We start from the raw sequence: 27,536 nt of genomic DNA, 5'->3' as shown, positions 1-27,536 counted from the left end.
GTGACAAAATCCAGAGAATGAAGCATTCTCTCGGGTTACTGTACCTGTTTGTATTGGCATTGGCAGAAGATTGTGTGGACCGACCGTGTGTTGAATGTAGGCATTTTATAAAACAAGATGATCCATGTCTTCATCATGGTACCAAGCCTATGCTCTTTTGCGATCCACAAACTAAGTTAGTTCAAAATTTTGAGCATAATCCTCTAAGCCTAATTTTATCCCTTCAGTTTAATGCAAGAATCCTCGACCAACTTTTTGGAATGTGTCCAGAATCGATGGGTCCTTCGTGAATGCGTAACAGGAACTGTCTATGAATCCGGACGTGGTTGTGTGGATCCGACACTTCAGCCTTTTATGCAAGGATTTTCGGTTTCTGGTAGTGGAAGAGTTGGAGATGTTTGTCAATATAATACTGATTGCTTGAGCGTGAGTCGGAAAAAAAATCCTCGATAGGAAAGAAGGTTTGAATTTCAGGGAATGTATTGTGCAACCGGATTATGTACCTGTCTTAGCACCTACATTTTGAGAGAGAGCTACTGCTATGAGAGTGAGTTTATGGTAGTCAACTAACACAAAAAGTAGCCAACTAACAAAATATTGATGATAATATAATGAACTTTTTATTAGTGGACAACTTTTGGATATCTCTTACAATAACCGAGATAAATTTATTCAAAGAAAAGTGCGCTCCACGGGCAATTCGAGGTGTAGCCTTATTTACAATTAGCATCTACTTTGACCCTATTTATCTCATTTCCTGTGAAAGATATAAAAAAGTAGTCAATTGAAAAAATGTTTATCATAACATTACCAACATTTTATCAGTCGATCACCTTTTGATATCTTTTACAGGGTATGAGATACATGGGCGTAAAGTTGATTGTTTGGAAAGCATTTTTATGGAGTGATTGAAATTTTCTTTGTTCTAAAATTTTTTCCACTTCCCCTTAACTTTCAACTTTGTGCCCGCATAACTCGTTTCATGTGAAAGATATCGAAAATAGGTTAACTGACAAAATATTTGTGATATCACGATAAACAATTTATCAGTTCATCGCTTTTTTGATATCATTTACAGGAAAAGTTATATGGGCTCCAAGTTGAGGGCTTTTCTACTACAGGTTTTACGGTAGCTCAATTCAAGTTCCAGACCCTTGTCTTCAATTAAAACTCCTTTCAGAAGTCAACCCAAATCAACCAGGATGCACCTACGATGTGCAATGTGAAGCCGTCTGGCCTGGCTCAAAATGTCGAATGGACAGCTCAATCGGAACATGTCGTTGTCCAGAAGAAACCCACGTGGCCCGTGAAACCCGCGATGGTTGGGTCTGTATCTCCTTACGGGACCACTCATCCGGAGGAACCGCTCCGTTGTATTTCGTTTGCCCTCTTCCTGAAGGTGCCGGTTTCAAAATCTCTTTGAACGATCCAAGTCCTGCTATGGGAGCTTTCCCTGTAGGATGTACTGTTGGCTCGTCTGCAACAATTGAGCCAGTTCAAGGACTTCATGGAGGTGGTGCATGTATGTGGCCATCGGATGGAGAGTATATTGGAGACGTTTATGATTGTATTCATACGAGTCCACATGTGAGTTTTCATCGGAAAGAAGTGTTTTTCGGTTATCCTATATCTCTTGAAACTATGTGTGCACATAAAAGGGTGGCGATGAGGGTATTGTTTGTGATAGAAGTGTGGTCGGCACCCTTAAATGTGTAAATATGGGTATAAGTGGCGGGGGATGATGGTTTCTTTTGGAAGTGATATGAGTGCCAAAGATGGGAGAAATGTGGGGTCAAACGTAGGGGAAGGATAGCCTCCTAATTGAACGCCACCCTCTAATAGAACGTTCTCTGAGCAGTGCTCTGGAAAATAGAACGCCACCCTCCAATTGAATGCCACACTCTAATAGTGCGTCACCCCAGAAGTACATTTTCGTTTCACTTACTAATTGTTGGTTCCAGTACTGACCAAAAAGAAACATTAAAATAAGGAAAACAGTTGAAAGTGGTCAAATTTGCATGTTTTGAACCTTTTTGAATATTTATGTTTGAATATTTGCTGAAAAAATCCCACATCCCTGAACGAAGTTTTTACTAATGATGTCAAATAATGCCAGCCTCTAATTGAGTGCCACCCTCTAATAGAACGTTCTCCCAGCTATGTATGGAAAAAATAGAACGCCATGGTTTTGAATTAGAGTTTTTACGGTAAGTATCTTGGAAGCACAAAAATTGGTAGAAATCTAATTTTTCGTTTGATTCTGAGCTACTGAAATTTTCAAAGCGATTCCTCAAGTCTATTGCTATGATTTTCCAAAGATGAAATGCTTCTTGCCCTCTGTTGTGCATGAGAAGAAGCAACTTTGATAAACGATGATTCAGCTCAAAATTGATCATTTAAGTTGAAATTTGGCCAGATAACTGATCTGTTATTTGAGTTTCTGCACTCCACATTTGAGCCAAGTGCAATGTTTTACACAGATTTTATGCTAGTTCAAACTTTAGTTCCTAGAAGGGTTTAACTATTCAGAGATGGGCAAAATTTTCTATTATAACTTTCTTTAAAAAAAGCTTTACAAGTCCTATTCCAGATTAACTTGGCCGAAAAGTTCCCCCAATCCAACTACGCCCCCACTGCCGATGGTGTCTGTTGCCCCAGCCGCGCTCTCGCCTGTATCCAACCTCAACTCACCGGCCCAAACCCATCAGAGCCTCGTTGGTGGTACAATTCAGTCACGGGAACATGTCAGCAGTTCATGTGGGATTCAGGAGCCTCTGAAGCGAAATATCACTCTCCAAACAACTTCAAAACTATTCAACATTGCGAGTCGTATTGTAGAGATAGTGAGTTGCTCCGATTCGTTTGGAGATGGAAACTGAAAATTGATACTCTTTCAGCTTGCCAACGTGGATCCCCACAATACTCCACCGAATCTACAGTTCATTCAGAGCGTCCTATTACTTCCTGTGCTGCTTCAGTTTCCTGCGCTAATGATTTCCAATGCACAGCCATCGGAAGTCAACATCTATGTTGTCCAACTCCTGGATCTGTGTGCTCAGCTAAAGGAGGACGTCCATTTGATATCCAACCAAGAAACTCAGTTTATCATTCTGGATTTATGGTGTACACTGGAAAAGAATCCATCAGATTCTACTATGATCCTGGTACCGGAAGATGTCAAGATTTTGTATACAAGGGAGCCGGTGGAAATTACAATAACTTTTTGTCAAAGCACGAGTGTGAAATGTATTGTGCAAGATGTAAGTGATCTGGAGATGGAAATTTTTGGAAAGGTTATTTTTTTAGTACAATGCGAAAGAGGATCCCCATTGAGAATCGGAGAAGAAGCTCAACGCTGTCAGAACAACGCCCAATGCCCGTCCTCTCACGAATGCAAAGCCGATCAAGGAGTTTGTTGTCCTAGAAAACGTAAAATTGTGAAAATTTGGATTATGTTTATAAGTTTTAAATTTAGAAACAATCTGCGCTCAGCCACTCAGAATCGGAGATTGTACAGAAAATGTGAAGAGATATTGGTATAACGCGAAGACGAGACAGTGCCAGATGTTTGAGTACACAGGTAAGTTGGATAGGTCAAAATGATTGAGAAACATGAGATTTCAGGTTGCCAAGGAAACGATAACAATTTCGACTCGATCTTGGATTGCCAGAACTTCTGTAAAAATGCTATTCGTGAGTTTTACAAATATTTTTTGGAACGTTTCAACCGAAACAAGCTACCGTTATTGCTCTGATAGGAGCCCACCCGATGAGAGACATTAGAAATCTGTCAACTGATAAACTATTGCTGGTGTTATGACAAACAATTTATCAATTGAGAGTTTTTTGATATCTTTGATAGGAACTGAGATAATTGAGCTCAACATGCACGTATTGAGTGAGCTTCTTTTAAATATGGTAGTTGCCTGGTAGCTAAAATTTCGAATGAAATAGCTTGTCTCAATACAATTCTAAAATGAGATTTTGGCAGCAAACTTAAAATCTTTTGATCTCGCTATACCTGTTTTTCCCCTCCCAATGCCTTTGATCATCCCAAAACCAATTTTTTCCAGCCGAACCAAAATGCATCCAAGGTCAAGCCTACAAAGACATGTTCGGAAACTTTGTAACCTGCTCAAACGGTATGGGCTGCCCTGCCAACTACGAATGCTATTTCGACGGATCCCAGTGGGGATGCTGCCCAACAAAAGCCTTTACTTGCTCCCTCAACACGGATCCAGGAATCCAATGTGGAGCTGGAAGCACTTTCAAATATTACTACAATCCTCAAACTCAAAACTGCGAGTCCTTCCAGTACAACGGATGCGATGGAAATTCTAATAACTTTGCTAATCGAGATGCCTGTGAATCTTACTGTAGTGTGGGAGGATGTCCAAACGGAGGAACTCCATTGAGAGATCACTCCGGAATGGTTATGGTGTGTGGAGCGCAACAAACATCCTGTCCAGATTCTCATGAATGTGTCCCAGTTCTAGTTGGAAATTCAATGATCAACAGATGCTGCCCAACACGTGCCTACATGTGTGGTCTTCCACCCCAACAAGGAACTCAATGCGGAGCCAACTTCGTGCAAAGATATTACTTCAACATTGTCACTAGCCAATGCACATCATTCCAATTCGGAGGATGCGATGGAAATGCCAATAACTTTTTGAACGTTCAACAGTGCCGAAACTTCTGTATGAGTAACTCCTGTCCAGCTGGAAATGTGGCTTATGTGGACCCGAACTCTCAGATGCCAATCAATTGTAACGAGGCGCTAAGCAATAGTTGTCCATCTGGATATTCATGTACTTTTAATCCTCTTATCAACAATCATGTGTGCTGTGGGGCTACGGATTCTGGAGTGTGTCCTGAAGCAGAGAAGGCGTTTATCGATACGATTGACATGTCACCAAGAGAATGTTTGATCAATATTGAGCAGTCTTGTCCAGCGAATTACTTATGTCGATTCAATATGCAGAAGAACAAATACTACTGCTGTTCAAGTATTACTGGAAGTGAGTTGATAAATTTTCGAAATTTTCTGAGTATCTCAAGTAATTAAAATTTGCTCCAGAGACCTGCCCACTTGGAAAATTCCTCTACAAAGATCAACGCACTGCTCAACCCATCAGATGTACCATCGGCCGCAATGACCAATGTCCAGATGGTTATGCTTGCCAAAGCTACCTTGCCAACGCCTTCCAAGGATTCTGTTGCACTGCCAACTCCGTCTGCCCAGACAACGCTGATTACCTGATCGATGACCAATCTCAACAACCAAGAGCCTGCACCCAAGGAACATTTGTTTCGTGTCCCAACGGCTATGCCTGTAGATCCCTGACCTCCTCTTCCGACGGATTCTGCTGTAAATCAGGAACTGGAACTCTCCCACCATCGGTCACTGATGGATGTCCACCCAACCAATACGTTTATTTGGTGCACGGAGAAATCGCTCAATGTGATCCATTCAATCCTCCAAATGCTCCCTGTCCATCTGAATTCACATGTCAATGGTCCCTGTCTAATCAACGTTATCAATGCTGTGGATCCAACCCTGCTCCAATCCCAGTAAGACCTTCCGATGGATGTCCGAATGCTCAAATCGCCTTCCGTGATGCTGACACTGTAAGAGTTTGTAGTGCAGGTGCTGCCAATTGCCCAGCTGGTTATTTCTGCCAATTCTCTAGTTCCAATAATCAATTCCAATGTTGTGGAGTCAGTGGAGGATGTCCAGATGAATCAGTTGCATTTGTTGGAATGTCCGGAGAACCAGAGAAGTGTGTAGTTGGTCAGTCGAATTGTCCACGAGGATTCGCTTGTCAGAAGTCTACAGCAGGACATCATGTGTGCTGTACAGTCCGGAAAGTGGCTTGTGAGCCGAATGAAGTGATCATCGAAGGAGAGTGCCACGCCCAAGTGGGACCAGGAAGTGAGTGTCTCGCAAATGAGCAATGTACTGGAGGATCCCTTTGTGAAGATGCCAAATGCGAGTGTCGACCTCCATTGAAAGCAGTCGGAGGATTCTGTCAAGAGGAAATTCGTATGTACCTTTTTCCAGAGTTTTGTAGGTTAAAATAGTAACATCCATTGTTTAGAATGCTCCCACAATCAAGTCCTTCACAATGGGCTGTGTCACAACAAGGCGAAACTCGGAGAGGCCTGTCTCACAGTCCGTCAGTGTCAGGACAACGCTGGATGCATTGAAGGATCATGTGAATGTAAAAAAGGGTTCATTGAGAAGGCTGGAAAGTGTATGACTCCGATTGAGAAGAAAATGGTTGGAGTGACTTCGTCGAAGTGTAAGTGATTGGTAGAGGTCAATGAGATATGCAACAATGTATGTGTCAGTTGATTTTCGGCCATTTTGACCATTTTCAGAAGCGTGGAGCTTGGCTGTCAAGTTTCCGATCTTTTTGAAAAATTTGGAGAGTTTTAAACAGACCTAGATTGAAAACTTTGTGTTCACAAAGTTTTTAATAACATTCTTATTTTTCAGTTAGTTGCTGGTTTCTGAAAGACACCTTGCAGAAATCGGCAAAAATCTGAAAAACTAGGAATTTCCAAAAAAATATGTGAATGCAAAGTTTTCAATCTTGGTCTGTTTTACACTCTCTGAAGTTTTCAAACTGATTGAAAACTTGGCAGCCAAGCTCCAGGCTCTTGAAAATGGTCAAAATGACCAAAAATTTATCCTTCATTGCCGGTACTGTAAGTTACAATAATGATATCAATTTTGATTTTTCAGTAGCCGGAGGAATCACCTGTTCCAAGCCTGGCTGGAATCCACTGATTGACGAAGAGCACGAAAGACCTAAACATTGTTCTCCTATCGGAAAAGGATGTCCAACTGGTTATGAGTGTCAGATCAATAACAGACGAACTCAGTACTTGTGCTGCGCTCCGGATATGTCAGTATCGTCTACAGTACCATCCCTTCCCCCACCATCTACAACAACTGAGAGAATTCTGACTACCAAGAAGGCAAACTCTAAAGTTTGTCCCACTGGTCGTACACCATACCTGCTCAACGGTGCTCCACAGAAATGCACAATTTCTCGATGCCCTGCTGGCTACGAATGCACCTACCGTAATAATGGATATCACTGTTGCTCTATTGCCAATAAAGCAGGTCTTACTGTAGCTGGAACCACTTCTGGAGCCGTTGTATCTAAATGTAATTGATAACAATTTGTAGAATATTTTTTCTGAACTATTTAATTTCCAGCAACTCCTTCCCCAGACCAAGAAAAGTGTCCTCGAGGAAACCCTCTAATCTATCCATCTACAAGTTCTCCTGTCCTCTGTCAACCCGGAAAACGTGGATGTCCAGTTGGTTTTGGTTGTGTGCAGAGTTCGACATCGAACAATCATATTTGCTGTCCGTCAAGACACTCGGATCGTCCCGGATTTAGCAGCGAATCGTTTGGATTGGGAACTTATTACAGTAGGGGTCCACCAGCGGCAATTAATCCATGTGAAGGATATATGGTTCTGGTGACGAGGGTGGTGAATGGAAGGATTGAAAAGCGATGTGGTGAGTTTGCAAAATCTGAGAATAGGCAGCTGAAAAATCAGAAAAAGGGAAAAATCGAAATGCGTTTTTGCAAAACGACAATTTTCAGCCAAGTTTTTAAGTAAACTGCACATTTTTCACTGAAAAGTTTTTTTTTGATACTATTACTTTGATTGCCTGCATTATAACTTTGACCTCAAATACCGTATTGGCTCTAACAGATGTCCATCAAAACCGCCAATCTTGAGCCCATATATCTCGGTTGCCGGGAGAGACACCAAACTATGATAACGAATTTATCAGTTGACCACTTTTTGATATCTTCCACAGAACACGAGATAAAGTGGCTCAAAGTGGAAGTGAGAGAGATATAAGGTGCAATAGACCGTCAACTTTGAGCTCAATTATCCCGATTTCTATTGAAGATATCGAAAAGTTGTCAACTGATAAATTTTTTGTCATAATAAAAAAAATTTTGTTAGTTAACTACTTTTTGATATCTTCTACAGGAAACGAGATAAAATGTCTCAAAACGAGGTAAAGTAACTCAAAAAAGTCAAAGTGATAACGCTGGTCTATTGAAGGGACATTGTTAAAAACTGACTTTTTGGGCAAACTTCGGGGATTCTTCCAAATTCTCTATCTGAAATTCTAGAACCTTCTAAATTACTCTTTTTTTTCAGAACGAAGTTGTCCATTCCCACAAATTCCAATTGGAGGTGTCTGTTATGAGTTGAAGAATAAGACGACGTAACCTTCTGTAATTTTTCTATATCCAATTTTTTTTCATGTCCATTCCCTCAGATATCCAAACTCTTTTCTTTCGTAATGTCCACTTCGTGACCACTGTCTTCATTCTTCTCTCTGTGATTACCTATTTACAGTATTCCATCCCTCCGTCCCCGCACCCCGTCTCTTGTTTGCGCCCGTTTTTGACACGTTGAAGGAAAAGTAGTGACCTTCGGAATCCCCCAACCCAATCATTTATCTTATTCTGTCCACCACCACGAACTCATTTTGACATCGAAGCAAGCAGCACGAGCACACAGTGTACCGAATTTTAGTGCTGCTCCGACTTTCTACTGTACAACCCCTTCCAATTCTATTTATGATTCCTTCCCAATAGTTATTCCCTTCTCTTCCTTTTTCAATATTACAGAATGGTCCTACAAGACCATCTTCTAATTTTTCTTCTTTTATTATTGCTCACTCTGTGTGCAGGTTTGTTTGACCGTAATTATTTTGATTCAATGTTCTCAACACGCCACATGGCAGTTAGTCATGTATGGTAGTTTCGTAGGTACTGTGTTACCATAGTAAATTGTATTGTTCTAGAAGCTGTTTCTTGTAATGTTTGACTAATTAATAGTTATATTTATTCCAGTCCTTTTTAGGAATTAAAACTACCATAACACCTGTAACAGGAAGATATCTTGACTTGTAACTTTCAGCGAATTTAGCTAGGTTCATGAAAGAGATATAAAAAAGGTAGTGAACTGATAAAATTTTTATTATAGTATCACAAATATTTTCTTAGTTGATTAGTTTTGAGCTCAAAAAAAAGCTCTTTCGTAGGTAGCTCAAAAAAACCGCAATTATTTTCTCTACATTTTCTATGGACAAATTTTTAATTCGTCTGATAAAACTTTTTTTATAATCAAAAAACAACGCAAAAATGCTATTTCGTGCAATTTCATGAGGTTTTTGAATTATAAAAAAGTTTTATCAGACAAATTAAAAATTCATCCATAGAAAATGTAGAAAAAATAATTGCGGTTTTTTTGAGCTATAGAACTCCTAGAAATGTCAAACACTGAAAGAGGAGATAGATTTTTTCTGTGAAAAACTTTCAAAAATGACCATTTTTGACAATTTTTTTTTTGGAAAACGACCATACATGAATCTATAACTACTAATTAATTTTTTAAGAATCATTTGAATCATCTTGGAACTCCACAAAATCAGATAAAAAATTCTGAAATTATGGTTTTAGACCTGCAATTGTGATCGCGCCAAACTTTTTTCTGTAGATCAAAAATTAATTCGCAGTTTGGAAATGTTCTGTGGGAGAGCGTGTAGTGTACTGATCAGCCAGACTTTCGTCTGTTGATCCCTCTCGCCACGTAGAGGCTCAGTACATGAAAGGGAAAATGGGTTTTCACTGGGGGAAAACACCAACACAAAACCCCTGTCTCCGAAGAGAAAGTTTTTTAATTTTCAATAGTTCCTTTCCACTGCTAAAAAGCTATGCGAGGGGGTCAGAAAGCGCGCCCCAGTAAATTTTTCAAAAATTCTTAATTCGCTGCCGAACTTCGTTGGCTGAGTATCACAGTTTTAAACGATGAGCGAGAATACGCGCGTTGCAACCCGTTGATTTTTAAGAAATAGATCATGATCTAGTTCAAACCTGCGTTCATTTTAAAATTATTAAATTTCTTCTGGCCTACGAGTTTGCTGGGGCGCTTTTTCTGACTCCCTCGCTTGAACCCAAGTGCAATCGCTATTTATTGTTTTTGTTCATTTGTTTCTTTTTTCTTTGATTGAGCCTTTTGCAAAAGGGGAAACGTTCAGTGAAAATGAATTCACCTAGCCATGAACCACCAAACATGGCGACCCTGAGGGCCTTTTAGTACTTTGTTCGCATCCGACCAATCGAAAGAAAAAAGTAAATGAAACAATAAACAGCTTACGCAGGGAGCTTCTGAGCAGTTAAGAAGTGCTAGTGAAAATTATCAAACTAATTCAAAGAGTGGGATTTCCCGAAGGACTATTTTTTTCAATATGTGGAATTTTTTCGACGTGGGCCCAGGTAGGGGCGTGACCTAAAATTGGTTTTATTGCGTAACGTGAATTGATGAAAACTTTTGAAATGTTTGAAAATTAAAAATTGAAAATAGATTGACGTGACCTTTTAAAAAAGAGTGAGGGAACCAAAAATAGGTTATATCGCGCCAAAGGTGCACCAGCCAGCTGTTTGAAACGACGGAGAGGCGGCAAACAGGCTGGTTTATTATAATATCCACCATATTTTGTTAGTTGACCATTTTTCAATATCTTGAACAGGAATATATGTAGACATACTGACTCAAATCTTTTGCTCTTTTTCAAATTTTTAGAGTTTCGAACACCAAAAAATGCAAAAATTGATGTTGTCTAAATTCTTGTTTTGCAATGCGGGTCATCTTAAACTTCGAAAAAAACTATCGACTCTTCTAAACTATTCTTGTTCAGATACCATGAACACTACAATAGAACGCCACTCCTGAATTTTAACTTTGAGCCCATTTATTCGATTTCTGTAAAAGATATCAAAAACTTTTCAATTGATAAAATGTTTATCATAATATCACCAATATTTTACCAGTTGACCAATTTTTGATATCTTTTAAAAGAACCGAGATAAACTGGGTCAAATTTGATGGCTTGGGTCATTCTATTACAGCTTTATCATACCAGAATTTCAAAAATGAACACACTGAAAAAAACAGTTTAAAAACCTAGGATTTTCATTTCAGCACAAGTCGACAATCTTCGTGACAAACGACAAACTGGAAGTGGTAGAGTCGGTGATGCATGCGCCTTCAACACAGACTGCCTAGCTGTGAGTTCTAGCCTTTTTTCCGCTCCTAATACATTTAAATTGCACAGGGAATGTTTTGCAACGGAGGACTCTGCTCTTGCCTCACCACCTACATCGCTGCCGAAGGCTACTGCTACCAGAAGATTGATCCAGGACAGCCTGGATGTGTCTACAACGAGCAGTGTGCTTCAGTGTGGCCTGACGCCTTCTGTGATACTTCTGCAGGAGTTGGAACTTGTCGTTGTGGAGAGAATAAAGTGGAACGAGCTACAAGAGATGGACATGTTTGTCTGGACGTTCTTGATGCAAATCATAACACGTTGGCTATCACTTGTCCATTACCAGAAGGAGCTGGATACACATCAGCGTTATCCGATCCAAAGCATCCAAGGCAGAATGAGGGACCGGGACCAGTTCTATGTAATACTGATAGTACACAAACAACTCAGGCAGAGGATAATGTGAGCTTTCTGATTTTTAGTCAAAACTTTCCTATGTCAATGTTCCAGACTGGCGACGGTAACTCCGCTTGCTTATTCCCTTCCAACGGTCAATACATCGCTGACCAGTATGACTGCGTTGAATTCGTCTCCAGTTTAGATTTGACGTCTTCTGGATACAGCGAAAAAGCCAACGGAATCTGTTGTCCGAACCGAGCTTTCACCTGTGTACAACCCACTGCCACTGGTCCGAATCCAACTGAACCCCGTTGGTGGTACAACTCGATTACTGGAATGTGTCAACAATTTTTATGGGATCCAACTGCATCGGGTCCTGGAGAGCACTCGCCAAACAATTTCAGAACTGTTGAGCATTGTGAAAGCTTCTGTAGAGATAGTGAGTTGTTGGAGAAAACGAAAATATAGTTCTTTTCATCTTCAGCTTGCTCCCGAGGTGCTCCAGAATACATTCATCGTACCTCCTTCCTGGAACAGACTCCAGTCTCCGGATGTGCTCAAACCAGCTCTTGCTCCCATAACTATGAGTGTAAATCCGTTGGAAGTACCCAATGGTGTTGTCCATCCGTCGCTTCTGTTTGTGGACCCGTTGGTGGTCGTCCTCTGGATCCATCTGTCAACACTCGTGGTGTCGTTTATCATGCAGGAGTTGAGAAACAAGGAACCGCCACGGCGACTAGATTCTTTTACGATCCACAATCTGGAAAGTGTAGTCCGTTCACTTACCTTGGAGCCGGTGGAAATTACAATAACTTTTTGTCCAGAATCGATTGCGAGCTTTATTGTGCTAGATGTGAGTTTAAGAATGGAAAACCTGACATGATGGTTTTTTTTCAGTACAATGTGATCGTGGAAATCCTTTGAGAATTGGTGATGTCACCCAATCTTGTGCCTCCAACAACGATTGTCCATCATCCCACGAGTGTAAAATGGATCAAGCTGTGTGTTGCCCCAGAATGCGTACGTTTTCTATTTCTATAATTTTTTTCGGCCGTCAGCTTGTAATTTCTAATCAGAAGTTCAAGGGGTCGGCTTTTGAACTGATATTCTTTTTCCGGTCGTAACTTGCCCAAAAACGGCTCTATAGCGGGCCACGGTAAGGTTTTGGTCGGAAGATGAAGGTTGAAATAATACAGGGCCGGAACCTTGTCATAACTTGGTCGAAATTTGGCGGCTTTAGTAGCGGCCTTATCCGGAATCTGACAAGCCTCCCACCAAAAATTGCCGGCGACGCCCAAGTTTTTTTTTCCAGAACCTTCCTTTTTCAGAAACGATTTGTACCCAACCTCTTCGAGTTGGAAACTGCGACCGATCAGTACGGAGGTATTGGTATTCCGCTGCAACAAGAGAATGCCAATCTTTCGAATATACTGGATGTCAAGGAAATGACAATAACTTTGAGACACTGGTAGACTGTCAGACGTTCTGTAGAAATGCTGCTCGTAAGTGATCATTCTATCTTTTCTCTATTTCAAATTCATTTCAGCCGAACCCCGTTGTCCACAAGGACAAGCCTATAAAGACAACCAAGGAAAGTTCGTAACTTGCACCACGAACCGCCAGTCTTCATCTTGTCCAGCAAATTTCGAGTGTTATTTCGATGGAAATATGCATGGATGTTGTCCAACGAAAGCCTTCACTTGCTCCCTCTCACCTAGTCCTGGAAAAACTTGTGGACCAGGAGTCTCATTCAAATATCATTACAATCCACAATCTCAAGAATGCGAGTCATTTGAATATCTTGGTTGTGATGGAAATTCGAATACTTTTGCTAGTAGAGCAGAATGTGAAAACTACTGTGGAGTTGGTGGATGTGCAAATGGGGGAAGTCCATTGAGAGATTCTAATGGAGCACTTCAGTCATGTTCTGAAAGGGATGGAGGGTGTCCGTCGTCTCATGAATGTTACGGAGTGAGCTTGGGTCCCGATATGATGTCCTATAGATGTTGTCCAACCAAAAGTGAGTTTTATTGCCTGCAATTTGGAAAGCAGTAATCTCGAATTCCAGCGTACATCTGCGGCTTGCCTCCTCAACAAGGTTCATCCCTATGCTCGGGTGGTCTTACCGTAGTCACCAGATACTATTTCAACATTGTCACCCGTAAATGCTCTCCATTTGTCTACAATGGCTGTGATGGAAATCCCAACAACTTTGCCTCTCTCAACCAATGTAACAACTTCTGTATGGCATCTGCTTGTAACGCTGGAGACGTTGTCTATCTGAATCCAAATACAGCTCTCCCAATTTCCTGCAACGACGAGCTCCAGAACAATTGTCCGAAGAGTTTCAGTTGTATTTATGACAGTTTGACGGATCAAAGTGTGTGCTGCGGAGCTACTGATATGGGAGTGTGTCCTGATAATGAGAAGGCTTACATTAATTCAATGGATGGGACAGTCAGAGAATGTCTCATCAATGAACATAACTCGTGTCCCAAGGACTATTTGTGCAGATTCAATGCCGTCAAAAATCGCTACTTCTGTTGTGGTTCTAAAACCAAAGCTAGTAAGTCTAAATTGTTTTCCATCCTTCAAAAATCACTGTTTCTAGACTACTGTCCGGTGGGACGAGCTCCATATAAGGACCAAACCAGTCTTCAACCTACCAGATGCACAATGCACGCTGCCACATCTTCATGTCCAGATGGATTCGAGTGTCTTAGTGACCTCAAAGACGCCCTTCAAGGATACTGTTGCTCAGTTTCCGAGATTTGCCCCCATCGTGAAGAATACTTCATCGATGAGACTTCTGGAATGCCAAGGTCTTGCACAATCGGACACTTTGTCACCTGTCCAGCTGGTTTTGTTTGTATGGCTCAGTTTGATGGATCCATGGGATACTGTTGCAAGGGTCAACCTCAGTTAACTGCTTCTGATGGCTGTCCACCTGGAGAAATTGTATACATGGAGAGGAATGAAGTCGTGGCCTGTGACCCATTCAATCCAGATAATCAAGGATGTCCTGGCACTTTTTCATGTCAATGGTCGATTCGAACACAAAGATATCAGTGTTGTGGAAGTGATCCACTGCCGACTCCAATGGAAAGTGAGTACGAAGATTGAAGATTTGAAAAATACTATTCTGTTCCAGATGATGGCTGCCCAACTCGTCAAATCGCCTACACTGATCCAGACACCAAAAAACCAAAAATCTGCACATCCGCCAGTCTCTCTTGTCCTGCTGGATATTTCTGTCAATTCTCCAATCAAAACAAACAATTCCAATGTTGTGGAATGCCAAGTGACTGCCCAGTTCAAATGGTAGCCTTCATTGGAATCACCGGAGAAGCTCAAGCATGTTCGATGAATGGAGGAACTGCCTGTCCTGATGGATTCTCGTGTGTCCGCGGAAAGAGTGGGTCCGAATTATGTTGTGCCGGAGGAGAAAGTGAGTTTCTTTTGGAACTTACGGTCTAGAAAAAATGAAATTTCAGCCTGCGAAGCATCTCAAGTGCCCGTCAACGGAGTCTGTATGAATAGAGTTTTGATCGGAGAGCAGTGTGAAGAAACTCCACAGTGTGTTGGTGGATCTCATTGTATTGCCATGAAATGTAGCTGCCCAACTGGAACTATTGAGCAGAAGCAACAATGTATTGATGGAGTCATCGAGAAGGAATTAAGTGAGTAGAATCGAACTCAGTCTTCCTTTTTTTTTGAAAATACCCGACCGACCGGCCGCTAACCCAGCCGACCGACAGCTTAAAACCAATTCCAATATTTCCAGAGTGCTCTGAAAAACAAGTCAAGGTCGAAGACGAATGTTTCCCACTGGTGTCCCTTGGAAGAAGTTGTGTCCATTCTGCACAGTGTCAAGGAATGGGACAGTGTATTGATGGAGTTTGTGATTGTGACGATACTAGCGTCCGAAAGGGTCATAGATGTGAGAAGAAGCTGGCTAACAGAGTGAACACTCCTTTGAACGTCAACAAATTTGCCACCGGATCTCCTCATTCCATGAAACAGATCCAACCACCAATGTCCTCCTCTTCAGCACCCACTACTACATCTTGGGCCCCACAACCAGGCCATGCTGAAATTATGAACGAGGGTATTTGTCCTGCACCAAGACAACCGTACCTGTCTAATGGAATCGCTAGACAGTGTATCAGTGGACAACCATGCCCAGTTGGATTTTCATGTACCTGGAGTCCACAAGCGAAGAACTATTTCTGTTGTGCAGCGAATAAGATGGTGATGAGGACTTATGGTTAGTTGGATAATACGAAAAGCAAAATCTCTTTGTTTTCAGTGATGAAGGAAGTATGTGATGGAGGGGAAGCCTTGTTGTTCCCTGCTACCAAGGCACCTGTGATATGTACCAGATACACGACATGTCCCCTGGATACTTCTGTAGAAGGTCACCAAAAACCAAGCAGACGCATTGTTGCAAAAAGAGACAACCATTGAATATGCAGACATATATTATACAGGTGACTGTAGATCAGGAGATTTGGGAAACTACATATTGCCTTTAAAATTATGTCAAAGAATATTTGAAATATCGCCAATACTTCCAAGTCGTATAACCTAACTTTGACTTTGAGCTTAATTATCTCGGTTTCTTTAAAAGATATCAAAAAACGGTCAACTACAGTATAATAAAATGTTCATCATAAAATAACCAATATTATATTTCATCCGTTGACAGATTGTTGATATCTTTCACAAAAAACGAGATAATTGAGCTCAAAGTTGACGGTTTGTGTGGGCTTCTATTTAAACATTTACGGTACCACAATATGAAGATAAGGTTATATTCTACTCCAGAATATTTTTTTAAATTTAAAATGTTTTAATTTTTCTCAAAGGAAGCAAGATTACTGTATTAGAAATAACGATGCCTTCGAATTTCAGGTCAAAGAAAAAACATCAAAAAGGCCTGAAACTTTCCGAATGGCTCATTCTATAGCATCAGCTGCTGTTCAAATGGCTTCCCAATACATGCATCCGGGAAGAAGGCGTCAAAAACCGCAACCGATTCAGAAAAATAAACCAGTGAAAAATGTGAAACCAATGAAGAGCACCCTGCCATGCCCTCCAAATCAAGTGCTTCTGGAAATGGAAGTCAACCGAAAAATCATCAAACGTTGTCGTAAGTGTTCTGTTCTTTGTGAAGTCGTGACCTCATTTAGCGTGCAATTGCAGAATCCACGTGTCCTGTCTCAATGCGTTCGGTCAACGGAGTGTGCAAAATCGAGCGGAGACCGCCAGTGGTCACTCAATGAATTCTCTTCCTATCTCTCCAATTCCATTTTCCCGTGCCAAACGTCTTTCATGAGTAACCGAATGATCTTCAAGCTTTTTGTTCTTTTAAAGCCGTCCGTTGTTGCTCTTCTCTCTCTCTCCCTCTCTCTCTCTCTCTCTCTCTCTCTCTCTCTCTCTCTCTCTCTCTCTCTCTTTCATTTTTTAATTGAATTCTCACTTTGTTGTTGCGCCACTTTAGTTTTGGTGGTGGAGAAATTTTACCAAATAATATGCAAAAAAGAACATGAAAAGAAAAATAAATATGTTTGTAAATAAAATGAAATGTAAAATTAGATGAGTTTAGACTTCAGGAAGTGCAATTTTAGGTTGGCATGGGACTGGAGAAACACCACGGCTCACAATGTCACTGTAGGATGGCGGCTCATCGCGGTAGGAGCTGGAAAAGGGTCAATGAAATGCAAATTTTTGGGAATTTTTTTGTACAAAAACATATGTCAAAAAAACATTGTTACAAGTTTCATGGGACCACTTTGACCTATTTTTTTGGTCGCCAAAAGTTAGGTGCCACATGCTCTGATAGATGCCCACCCTACATTTGAACACTGACCCCAATTATCTCAGTTCCTATAAAAGATATTAAAAAATGATCAATTGATAAAATATTGATCATAATATCAGCTGCATTTTATTCGTTGACTAAATTTCAATATCTCTTAAAAACCGAGATAATTGAGCTCAAAGAGAAAGGCTGATATTAAAAAAAAAATAGAAAAGTTACGGTAGTTAACTTTTGGCGACCGTGAGTAGAACAAAATTGTCCTAGCAAGCTGAAAATTGCTAAAAACCTATCGGCAATAAAACTATATTAGTACCAAGGAATTTTTTTTTGTAAAAATTCAATTAAGTCAGAACAAGTAGAACCTTTAATACATAAAGGGTTCCCACACTGTCAAGTTTGAGCTGAATTATCGTGATTTCCGTCAAAGACACCTAAAATTTGTCAACTAATGAATTATTTATCATAAATCAGCAAAGTTTTATCAGTTGTCAACTTTTTGATACCTTTGACAGAATCCGAGAAAAATTGGCTCAAACTTGACAGTGTAGGAGCCCTTCTAATACAAGTCTTACGGTAAAAGTATGGTATCGAACCTAACAAAGTGATCATTTTCCAAACATACCTCATTCCATTATCACTGATAAAGAAGGGACTGGTCGGTGGTACGGTCAGCGAGTTTCTGTAGACTATTGGTGGAATCACCATTGTGACATCGGTCATTGGAGAGGACTGAAAACCATAGAATTAGGAAAATACATCTCAATTAAGGTCCAAGAAGTTCCTATTCACTAGTCACTTTGACCTCAATTCATATGCAAAGCGACTTCAGATAAATCCAAACATGTCATTTCGAATTCTCATAATTTCCATAAATTTTCCCTTCATGAATTCACCCTATAACCCAATTTAGACACTCCCGATGTAACCAAACTTTGTATACTTTTCTCCCAATTGTTTGCCTTCCTCCTGCAGAAGTCAACTTTTTTCAATTCTCCTCTCTTTTTCTTCTTCATTTCACTCTTCCAGTTCTCTTTCCCATTTTCCAATTTCAAATTCCATTTACCCTTTTTTTGTCTTGTCTCGCTGGTCGGAGGGCGCGAAACGACGAATCAATTGGGAGGGACGATGCTCCGAGGAGGGCTCCAGAAGAAGAAAAAGGAGAGAAGACGCTTCGTTTTTTTTCCTTTTTCTTCTTCTTCTACTTATTTTTTTTGGTTGGAGAAAAAGAAGAAGAAGAAGAAGAGCCTTTCCATGTTTATATATTTATGCATAAATATCTCTGATGTTTGTACTCACACTCTTTGAAAAAAAGAGGAAAAGTGGAGGGGAGTGTAATTTGTCTCACTCGCTTTTTTAATACGCTATAGAGAAAAAAAAAACGAGAGAGGGGGATCAAATTTCATTCGATTTCAAATATTGCATTCTTTTTCCGTTTAGTAGTCAATTTGTAGTGAATTTTTTTGACACTGTCCTAAAATCGAAATGCCGTAAAACCTGTATGCAAGGGCCAACTAACTTTGAACTTTGAGCCAATTTATCTAGGCTTCTGTCAAAGATATCAAGAAGTGGTCAACTGATTAATTGTATAGCACAATATCACAAACATTTTATCAGTTTACAAAACTTAGATAGCTGTTAAATGTGCCGAGATAATTGAGCTCAAAGTGGACAGTGTAGGGGACCCTTCTAATGCAGATTTTACGGAAATTTTAGGAAATTTTTCATAGTTTGAGATGGGTCAAATTTCTGAATGTTTTGCCAAAATTCGATACTTTCGAAATTGGTCAGTTTTGAGCTTGGGATATAGCTTGGAAAAATTCAAATCTGGCATAGTTAAAAATTATCACTTATCTTTCTATTTTTCTTTCTCTCTCTCTCTCTCTCTCTCTCTCTCTCCAGATTCTCAGTCTTGAAACTACTGAGTAGATCAAAAATAGACGGCATCAGTCTTGGTCTGATCTACGAAAGTGAGCTTATCGAAAACGACCCTATTCCGTGATTCTCCACTATTAAAGTCGGCGTACCCTTTGAAGCCCATTTGATGATTCAGTCTCCAAAATTTGCTGAATCCTCTTCCTGCGCACACAGCACAGAAACATATCCAAAAAAGATACTTTGTACATCTGTTTTTAAAACCAACACAGACATCTGTGTCGGTCTGGTAAATTGAAGCGACGACAACGACGGAATCTCTCTCTCTCTCTCTCTCTCTCTCTCTCTCTCTCTCTCTCCGCTTGGCTATGACATGACGTCCGTTAGAAGGACGACATCTTCCGTGGTATCTCTTGCATCTCTTTCTCTTCTTCTTCACCACATTCGGAAGAGGGAGGAAAAAAAAAGAGAGAGACACAGCTGCTCGGGGTGGTGTTGGTGGAGATGGACGAAGGGGCCAAATGGTTGGTGACCCCTATTCCCCCTTTTTTTCTTTGCTAACCTAAACACTTGCGCAACGCCGGGTTCTTTTTTTTGACGATCAACTTCGACCCTCCCACAATTAGGGATGGGGATTTTCGTCTGATGCTGAAGCTAACTATAAGACATCCAAAAACCTGGATGCCTCTTCTTTTACATTTTTGGAACATTTTCCAATCTACAGTATTCAAAAGGACTTTTATAAGACTTATATAAATCCTATCAACGTCTAAACCCCCTAATCATCTTGTCTAGGAATCAATACACTCATCTTCTCCCATCCCATCCCAATCCATACACAGTCATTAGCACTGCGGTCCGTAGATTTGGATGTAATCGTCATCCTCTCAGTTGTCCTAACGGTCCTATGGCATGGCAGATGCATACTCCTTCCTTGTATACCCGTCTTTGTATGTTACATGTTTGTTAGTTAGTACCTTTTTAGAGAGTACTACCTCCTGTAGAGAATTAGGCAGTGAGAGAAGACAGGTGAAAAGGTTACCTTTGAAATTCTTAATAATCCGTTCGTTAGTTAATGTTTTAACTCTAAACTTCACTATGTTTTATTTTCAGCAGGACCTATTTTTAAATATTAACAATTTTTAATGCTTACCATTCACTCTAATCTTGAATTCTAATCAATTCTCGACAATATTTTTCGGATCTTTTTTTCGAAATTTATTATTTCAATAATTTTCAGGCCAACACCTCTCAAAGAAATTACATGTAATGACCAGTCGAATTCAACCAAAATCCGGTGGCTATTTGTTGAGCAAATCAGATTTCACGAAAGTTTTTGAGGATGTGCCCAAAATTGTGAGTTTTTTTTAAGTTTTAAATATTGGAAATCCTAAAAAAATTCTGAAACAATCTCAATGAACTAATGAATCATAAAAAATATTTGCTGTAATGGAAGCCTATTCTATACATGCACATCGCGCTAAATTATCTCGGTTCCTATAAGAGATATCAAAAAGTTGCGAACTAATAAAATATTGGTGATATTAGGATAATTTTATCAGTAAAAAAAATGTTGCTATCTCTTATAGGAACCACGATAATTGAGCTCAAAGTACCGCGTTTGCTGTAATATATAATCTGTGAATTTTGAGCTCAATTACCTCGGTTCCCATGAGAGAAATGAAAATTTGTCAACTGTTAAAATACCAGTCGGTTTACGCCCCCTGTCGGGGGCTCAACCTCCTGGCTTCCGCTTTCTGTATCTTACAATTGCATTTCTAATCTGAAAATTTTCGAGTTTCCGAATTCACCAAAATTTGTGAAAGTTTTGCATACTATCAATTTTCTTCGAGGAATATTAAATTTCCCAAATTTCCAAAATTTCCAAACTACTGAAAAAAGATTTTTTATGTTCTGAAATCCGGAGTATGTGAACTCCCGGTTTCCTGAAGTTTCAAATTTTGGATAACTAAATGTCAGGTTTACTAAACTTTCTGTTCTCCGAAAATTCTGAATTTCGAAATTTTCGAATTTTGAAAAACAGTCGGTTTGCGCCCCTCCGGGCTGAGCCTCCTGGCTCCCGCTTACAGTACCCGTTGTCTTATAGACAGGTTTTGTCATTTTTCCAGGGACTATTTTTTCATGGTCTGTTAGGAATTTTCGAAATTCGATATTTTGGTTATTTAGAATTCCTATAATTCGAAAAGTCGGCAGTAAGAAAATCCGGAAATTGAAAAAGTAAGACACTCGTAAGTTCAGAGGTTTGTAAATTTTAAAAAATCAGATGTAGGAAAACATTAATTTTGAAATCTAGAAAAGTGTTTCAATCTGTATGTCTCAAATACCCAAATTTTGGAATATCAGATTTTAAGGAATCGGAAAATTCAGATTTTTGCATACTTACTAAAGGGGCTGGCCTGAAACGGCCCTGTTCGCAAAATTTATAGAATTTCGAAATAGTTTAGAATCGAGAATTTGAGAACCTGAAAAATTAGAAATTCAGAAATTCAACTTTTCGAAAAACAGTCTCGTCGAAAAGTTTTTGGAACTTCGGAAAATCGGAAATGTAGATTTCAGAATTCGAAAACTCTAAATTTCGAAAATTTAGACATTCAGAAAATTGAAAACCGGAAATGTTGGAAAATCTGAAACTTTGAAATTTTTTGGCATATTCGGTGAATAAGATCTCATAAATTTATAAATTCCGAAATTTGAAAGATATGAAATTAAAATTTGAAAGATATGCAAAGTTCGGAAATTTTAAAAATTATTCTGAATTCTGAAAAATCGAGTGATCAGAAAGGGCGCTGTTATTTTCCCTCGTATTCTGTTTCTTTCTTTTTTTCTTTCTTTTCCACTGTTTCAGAATTTTTTCTTCCTTTCAAATCTTTAAAACCCATACTAAAAGAATATTTCCAGAAAATCACCTTTCTCTCAGAAATAGCGTGGATAAGAAAAACATTTGGGCGGTTAGACGGAAATGACGTGAATAATTCTTTAATATTTTTCTAAAAATTTGCACTGTAGGAATAGAAGAACGTCTCCAGAAGACGTCAGACACAAAATTTCGAAAGATTAAATATTCGGGCATCATTTCGTTGCTATTTCGGGTAATCTGTGAAAATTTGGGAAAATTTGATTCATTCTGGACTTCGTTAGGGAAGGTGATACGGGAACAAACGGACACACACACTCACACACAGAATTTGGTGATTGTTAATAGTAAAGATTGATGATATATTGATAATAAACAATTTATCAGTTAACCAATTTTTCATATCTTTGACACGAACCGAGATAATTGAGCTCAAATTGCCGCAAATACTTAAGGACTTAAATAAAGTCTTCTTGTTTTTCCAGGCCATCACATCCTCCGTGGATCTTCGAAACAAGTTTGACAATGTCAAGACGATTCTATCCAACACTTCAGAAGACTGGAATAAACGTCAGACTCAATTAAAAACGATTCGAAGTTTAATAATAAATGGAGAGAAACTTGTGGATCGACCCACAATGATTGCTCATATTCTCCAACTTTTGGGATGTTTCGAATTGGCAGTCAAAGATCTCAGATCTCAAATTCTACGAGAAGCAGCCATCACATGTAGTTTCATTGTTAGTAAATATGGAATCGAGACTCACTCGATTGGAGAGGATATTCTGATTCCAGCAATGGGTCAAGTGGCAGTTAGCACTAAAATTATGGCCACTTCAGCGAGTACGCTGACCGAATTTATTGTTGAAGTGAGTTCAAAACATTTTTTTTTTGGCTGTTCAAAAAGTCTGAATCCATTTTCAGTATATTCAAACTAGACAAGTTTTCACCATCCTCTCCTCGTTCTCCACTTCAAAAGACAAAAATCAGAGACGCCAACTGGCAGTTCTTCTAGAAATTATAATTGGAAAATGGAGTGATCGACTCAAAAAACAAATTATTCGACAAATTTGTGAACTTGTCAAGTCAGCAATCAACGATGCGGATTCGGAGACTAGAGCTGCTGGAAGGAGAGCGTTTGCGAAACTAGAAGAATTCCATTCTGAAGAAGCAGATGCTCTGTTTTTGGAGCTCGAGAATTCGAAACAAAAAATGCTGAGAGGAGGGGATGCAGCATCTTCATGGGCTAGTATCAACAGTGATAAGGGATCAATTCCGATTCGATCAAAGTTATCAGCAGGAGCAAAGGGATATTCTAATATCAGTGCAAGTGAGTTGTTTAAGGGGAAAACATTTTTTTTTTTAAAGTTGAATTTCAGAGTTTCTTGCACAAAGAAGTGCATCAGCGATAGATCCAAAAGCTCTGAAAGTGACGGGACCCAGTCGGTTGGCAAGACCGTTATCAACAAAAGCGATGGTTAGGCAGGACACATCGCCCGCTGGATGTAAGCTTTAGTTTATAACGAAAATCCAAAAAACCGATTCTTTTCAGCCAAGATCCCCTACCCGAACCGCCCTGGCTCCCGAACCAGAACTTCGTCAATCACATCCAACGACTCTAGGGATACATCACCCACCAGACGACACTCCCCTCTCCCACCAGATACCCAAAAAGCAAGGGTCAAATATGGAAACGGATCGTTTTTCGCAAAACTTGGAATGTCTGACAACACAGATGACGACGAATTTTTGCTCCCGATTCGAGTCAGATCTCCACAGAAGCCGAATCTGGGAGACAGTCCCGCGGATAATGTATCGAGGGTTCTGAAGGAATGTTGCTCATCATCGGTTACCGAAAAAAAGGATGGAATCAAGAAGTTGTTGCCGATTGTTTCGTGAGTTGGGAAATAGAACACTTGAAAAGAAAATAATAGTATTTTTTTTTCTTTTTCAGAGACACAACTTTGAGTTCAACCGAGATCAAGAATATTGGGAATTGTCTGAATCGTTTGTTGTCGGATGCGTCAAATACGGTAGGTACAGTATCTCAATGAGCATCTAGAAACTAATTCTTCAGATGGTCCTTGAAGTCTACGCGGTTTTCATTCGCACGCACAGCAGTCGTCTCTCCGAATGGCTCCGTCTAGCATTGGCTAAACTTTTTGCTCGAAAAGCAACCGAAACTCTTCCGAACACCAAAAAACAGATAAATCACACGCTGAATGTCATCTTGGAATGTTTCAATGCACATCACCAATTGGTTACTGTATGTGAATTAATGTGCGATCCCATTCATTTGATGGTTCCAAAGGTGAGCCTAATTTCGACCGTTGGGCTTGGTGTTCCCTCCGAGCTCACACCAATTAGCGCAGGCTGCGCTTGCGCCTGATAATGAGCTTGTTTAGGATTAAAATTTCTTCGAATTTGACTTTCAGGCAAGAGTAGCTCTTCTGGAGTACATGACAAGTCTTCTCGACGAGTACACCGAGCCGGGAGCATCAATAAATCATAAAGAACTCAAGGCAGCTCTTCGAAAAATGTTCACCTGGATCGGTGACCAGAGACAATCAATTCTATTGACGCCGTACATTGAAAAAGCGATATGCTCCATGTTTTGTGTGAACGTAGCTGATTTTTCTGCACTGATCTCCGAATTTGATTCGGATCAGAAGGCGTGGCTACATCAAACTCTTCAGTTGAATGGTCTCGAAAATGGAATAAGGTTTGTGTTTTTGGCCATGCATTCGGTATGAGAAATGAAAAAGTGTCCCAAGAGACGACAAAGCGCATCATATTTTGTTTCTGTTGCAGCTCCGGAAGTGGTGGAAGTGGGAACAACCACCCAAAAGCAACTCCTCTACGAGAGACTCCCCACAAAAACGATTCTGTGGTCTTGCCGGAATTCGGAAGCGCTCAAAAGAGAACTGCAATCAATTTAGGATCATTCAATACTTCCACAAATGCTGCTTTGAGTAAATTGGAGGAACAATCCACATCAAGGTTGATGGAGAAGATGAATGTGAGTTTTTTTTAAATTTGAAACCTTATTCATGGTGGCCTAACTTTTACAAATTGAGTTTTCCTAGCCAATATGATAAAAAGCCTAGTAATAGAATGATATTCACCTGATGTGCTTTCTAGGTCATTTACTACGGGGGCCTAGAAAACTCAACTTGCGAAAATTAGGATTTGATTGGCCTAGAAAACGCACCTGGTAAACAACAGGCCGTGTCTAGGCCATAAATGTTGGTAGCCTGGAGAACCAAAATTGAAAATAAGGCCACTGTGTTAACTGACCTAAAACACACCGGGTACATATTAGACCATTTCTGGGCCATCCGTTACGATGGCCTAGAAAAATCATGTTGAGAAAATTAGGTCACTCTATGTATTTCTCATACGAAACTTTGCAGCTCAACTCCACCGTAACCCTGCCACCGGACACCCTCGAAAAGATTCAAAACGTCCAAGATCTTCTTCACAAAATGCGCGTCTCGAAGGATCCCGACGAACAAGAGAATGCCATCAGCCAAGTGTACATGAAAATTTGTGATGGCGGATTTGGAATCTGGGAGCAATGCTACGCAAAGCTCCTTCTGAATCTTTTCGAGATTCTCTCAACCAGCCGATCGGAGAATAACAAGAAGATGTGTCTTCGGATTCTAGGAAAAATGTGCACCGCGCAAGCTGCAAAACTTTTCGATTCTACAGAAATGGCAGTTTGTAAAGTGCTTGATGCAGCTGTGAATACGAATGATGCCACGACAGCGCTGGCCGTTGATGATTGCCTCCGAACCCTGGCGACCCATCTTCCATTGGCGAATATCATAAATATTGCAAAAGTAATACTGATTCAAGAACCAATTGATGACGAGAGAGCATCCCTTGTGCTCAAAATGGTGACCCGTTTGTTCGAAGAACTTCCAGCGGATGAGTTGAAAAATGTCGTTGATGACATCACACCATGTGTCATAAAGGTTAGAATCCCCAAAATCCTAAGTTAGGATTCCCAACCTACTCCTCTATTTTCCAGGCGTACCAGTCGACGTCATCATCCGTCAGGAAGACCGTCGTTTATTGCCTTGTCGCTATGGTGAATCGAGTTGGCGAGCAAAGAATGGCACCGCATTTCACCAAGCTCCCAAAAGCAATGGTATGTTGTGAGGCTTCTTTTGTGGTGCTTCACAAATATTCAGATGACGTGAAATTTCATCATTATTATTTCCAGACCAATCTTATTCAAGTCTACGTCAACAGAGCGATCTCCACTAGCTTGCCGAGACTTTAACTTTCACGATTTTTAATTAAATACATGCTTCACAACCTCTGTGCAAGTTTTAACGGGTTACCCTTCACTCGCATTTTTTGTCGCTTTCATGCTTAATAATAAATGATCTCTTACCGGTACTGGAGACACTGGACGACTATCCTCCCAACCAATCGGGGAGGATAACGGAATTACAGATGAGCAAGATTTGCGACCGTTATGGATAAGATATGCAAAACGGGCGAAACAAAAACCGAGGAAAAATAGGACCCAGGAGAGGATGTAGGGGACCATAAGAAGAGGAATGCTTCTGAAAAAAAGGAGGATGTGGAAATTCAAGAAATCGTTTGGATCTCACTGTTTGCTGACAATCGAGAGGAATATAATGTTCTCGGCAATGATGAGAACTGCAAAGAATATAGCGACAGAGGAGATTCCGATGAACACATTTCTGGAATTAATTAGGTGAAAATCTTTGAGCTCAATTATCACCTTTCCTGTGAAGGATATCAAAAAACTTTTAACTGATAAAATGTTTATAATAATGTCCCCAATATTTTATCAATTGGCAGATTTGTGATATCTCTTATAGGAACCGAGATAATTGAGCTCAAAGTTGGCGGTTTGGGTGGGCTTCTATTAGAACAAGTACGGTCGCACTGATCGTAGTTCAAAAAACGCAGTCAGTTTTGGTAAAATGTTTGAGGATAGTTGTATAAATTATGTTGAATTAATGTTTATAGAACATTCTACTACTTATAAAACTTTAAAAAATATCTGAAAACGGCGAAATGAAGTTAAAAAAAATACAGAACATTTTGGGCAGTTTTAACAACTCTAGAAGTTTCAAAGATGTGAGTAATATGATAATTACAAAGTTTCAGAAAAATATATCGGAGTTTCATTCTGAAAATTTTTAGAAAACTCTAGACACTCACCGATATGGCCGAAACTTGTGAACCACGCCTGGAGTCAAATATTCTTGTAGTTGGAAGCACATTTTTGTTTCTCAGAAGAAAACTTTGCCAAGTAGGACAAAAAAAAAGAAGAGAATACTAGAATATATATCCCCGGAATCCCAAAAAGATTAACGTAGAAACCGAGAAGCCCTATAGTTTCTCTTGAAGGACTTCTTATCGCCTGATGACTCTTTTTTTTCAGAATAAGGATACAAATACCACATTCATTAGGGATAACACAA

At 39.9% G+C, this 27,536-nt stretch overlaps 4 protein-coding genes across 4 annotated transcripts; 3 read left to right on the top strand and 1 right to left on the bottom strand.

Annotated features, from left to right (window-relative positions):
- Positions 1–17: 17 nt before the first annotated feature.
- CBG06944 lies at positions 18–8,273 on the top strand (the record flags this gene model as incomplete). The annotated part of the gene is made up of 13 exons (XM_045244307.1): positions 18–175; positions 228–426; positions 475–547; positions 1,181–1,659; positions 2,591–3,260; positions 3,307–3,536; positions 3,594–3,693; positions 4,074–5,021; positions 5,081–6,046; positions 6,102–6,305; positions 6,752–7,180; positions 7,232–7,540; positions 8,203–8,273. The coding sequence occupies 13 exons, from the start codon at positions 18–20 to the stop codon at positions 8,271–8,273; spliced, it is 4,836 nt and encodes a 1,611-aa protein (XP_045093352.1).
- Positions 8,274–8,679: 406 nt separating this feature from the next.
- Positions 8,680–16,782, top strand: CBG06945 (the record flags this gene model as incomplete). Its single annotated transcript, XM_045244306.1, has 14 exons — positions 8,680–8,797; positions 11,035–11,120; positions 11,168–11,936; positions 11,982–12,350; positions 12,395–12,517; positions 12,826–12,999; positions 13,044–13,517; positions 13,566–14,603; positions 14,649–14,945; positions 14,992–15,177; positions 15,282–15,764; positions 15,807–15,940; positions 16,412–16,649; positions 16,703–16,782. The coding sequence occupies 14 exons, from the start codon at positions 8,680–8,682 to the stop codon at positions 16,780–16,782; spliced, it is 4,569 nt and encodes a 1,522-aa protein (XP_045093353.1).
- Positions 16,783–17,101: 319 nt separating this feature from the next.
- On the bottom strand, positions 17,102–18,041 carry CBG06946 (the record flags this gene model as incomplete). Its single annotated transcript, XM_002642475.1, has 2 exons — positions 17,102–17,198; positions 17,944–18,041. The coding sequence occupies 2 exons, from the start codon at positions 18,039–18,041 to the stop codon at positions 17,102–17,104; spliced, it is 195 nt and encodes a 64-aa protein (XP_002642521.1).
- A 2,421-nt stretch (positions 18,042–20,462) lies between these two features.
- On the top strand, positions 20,463–26,356 carry Cbr-cls-3 (the record flags this gene model as incomplete). The annotated part of the gene is made up of 12 exons (XM_045244305.1): positions 20,463–20,549; positions 22,554–22,937; positions 22,993–23,398; positions 23,448–23,573; positions 23,621–23,963; positions 24,023–24,101; positions 24,131–24,379; positions 24,504–24,790; positions 24,880–25,087; positions 25,482–26,045; positions 26,102–26,221; positions 26,297–26,356. 12 exons carry the CDS (start codon positions 20,463–20,465, stop codon positions 26,354–26,356), a joined length of 2,913 nt encoding a protein of 970 aa, XP_045100793.1.
- Between the last annotated feature and the right edge of the window lie 1,180 nt (positions 26,357–27,536).

Source organism: Caenorhabditis briggsae (genome assembly GCF_000004555.2).
Source record: "Caenorhabditis briggsae complete genome, chrIII, whole genome shotgun sequence".
Taxonomy (NCBI): Eukaryota; Metazoa; Nematoda; class Chromadorea; order Rhabditida; family Rhabditidae; genus Caenorhabditis; species Caenorhabditis briggsae.
This window is presented reverse-complemented; position numbering and strand designations above follow the sequence as displayed.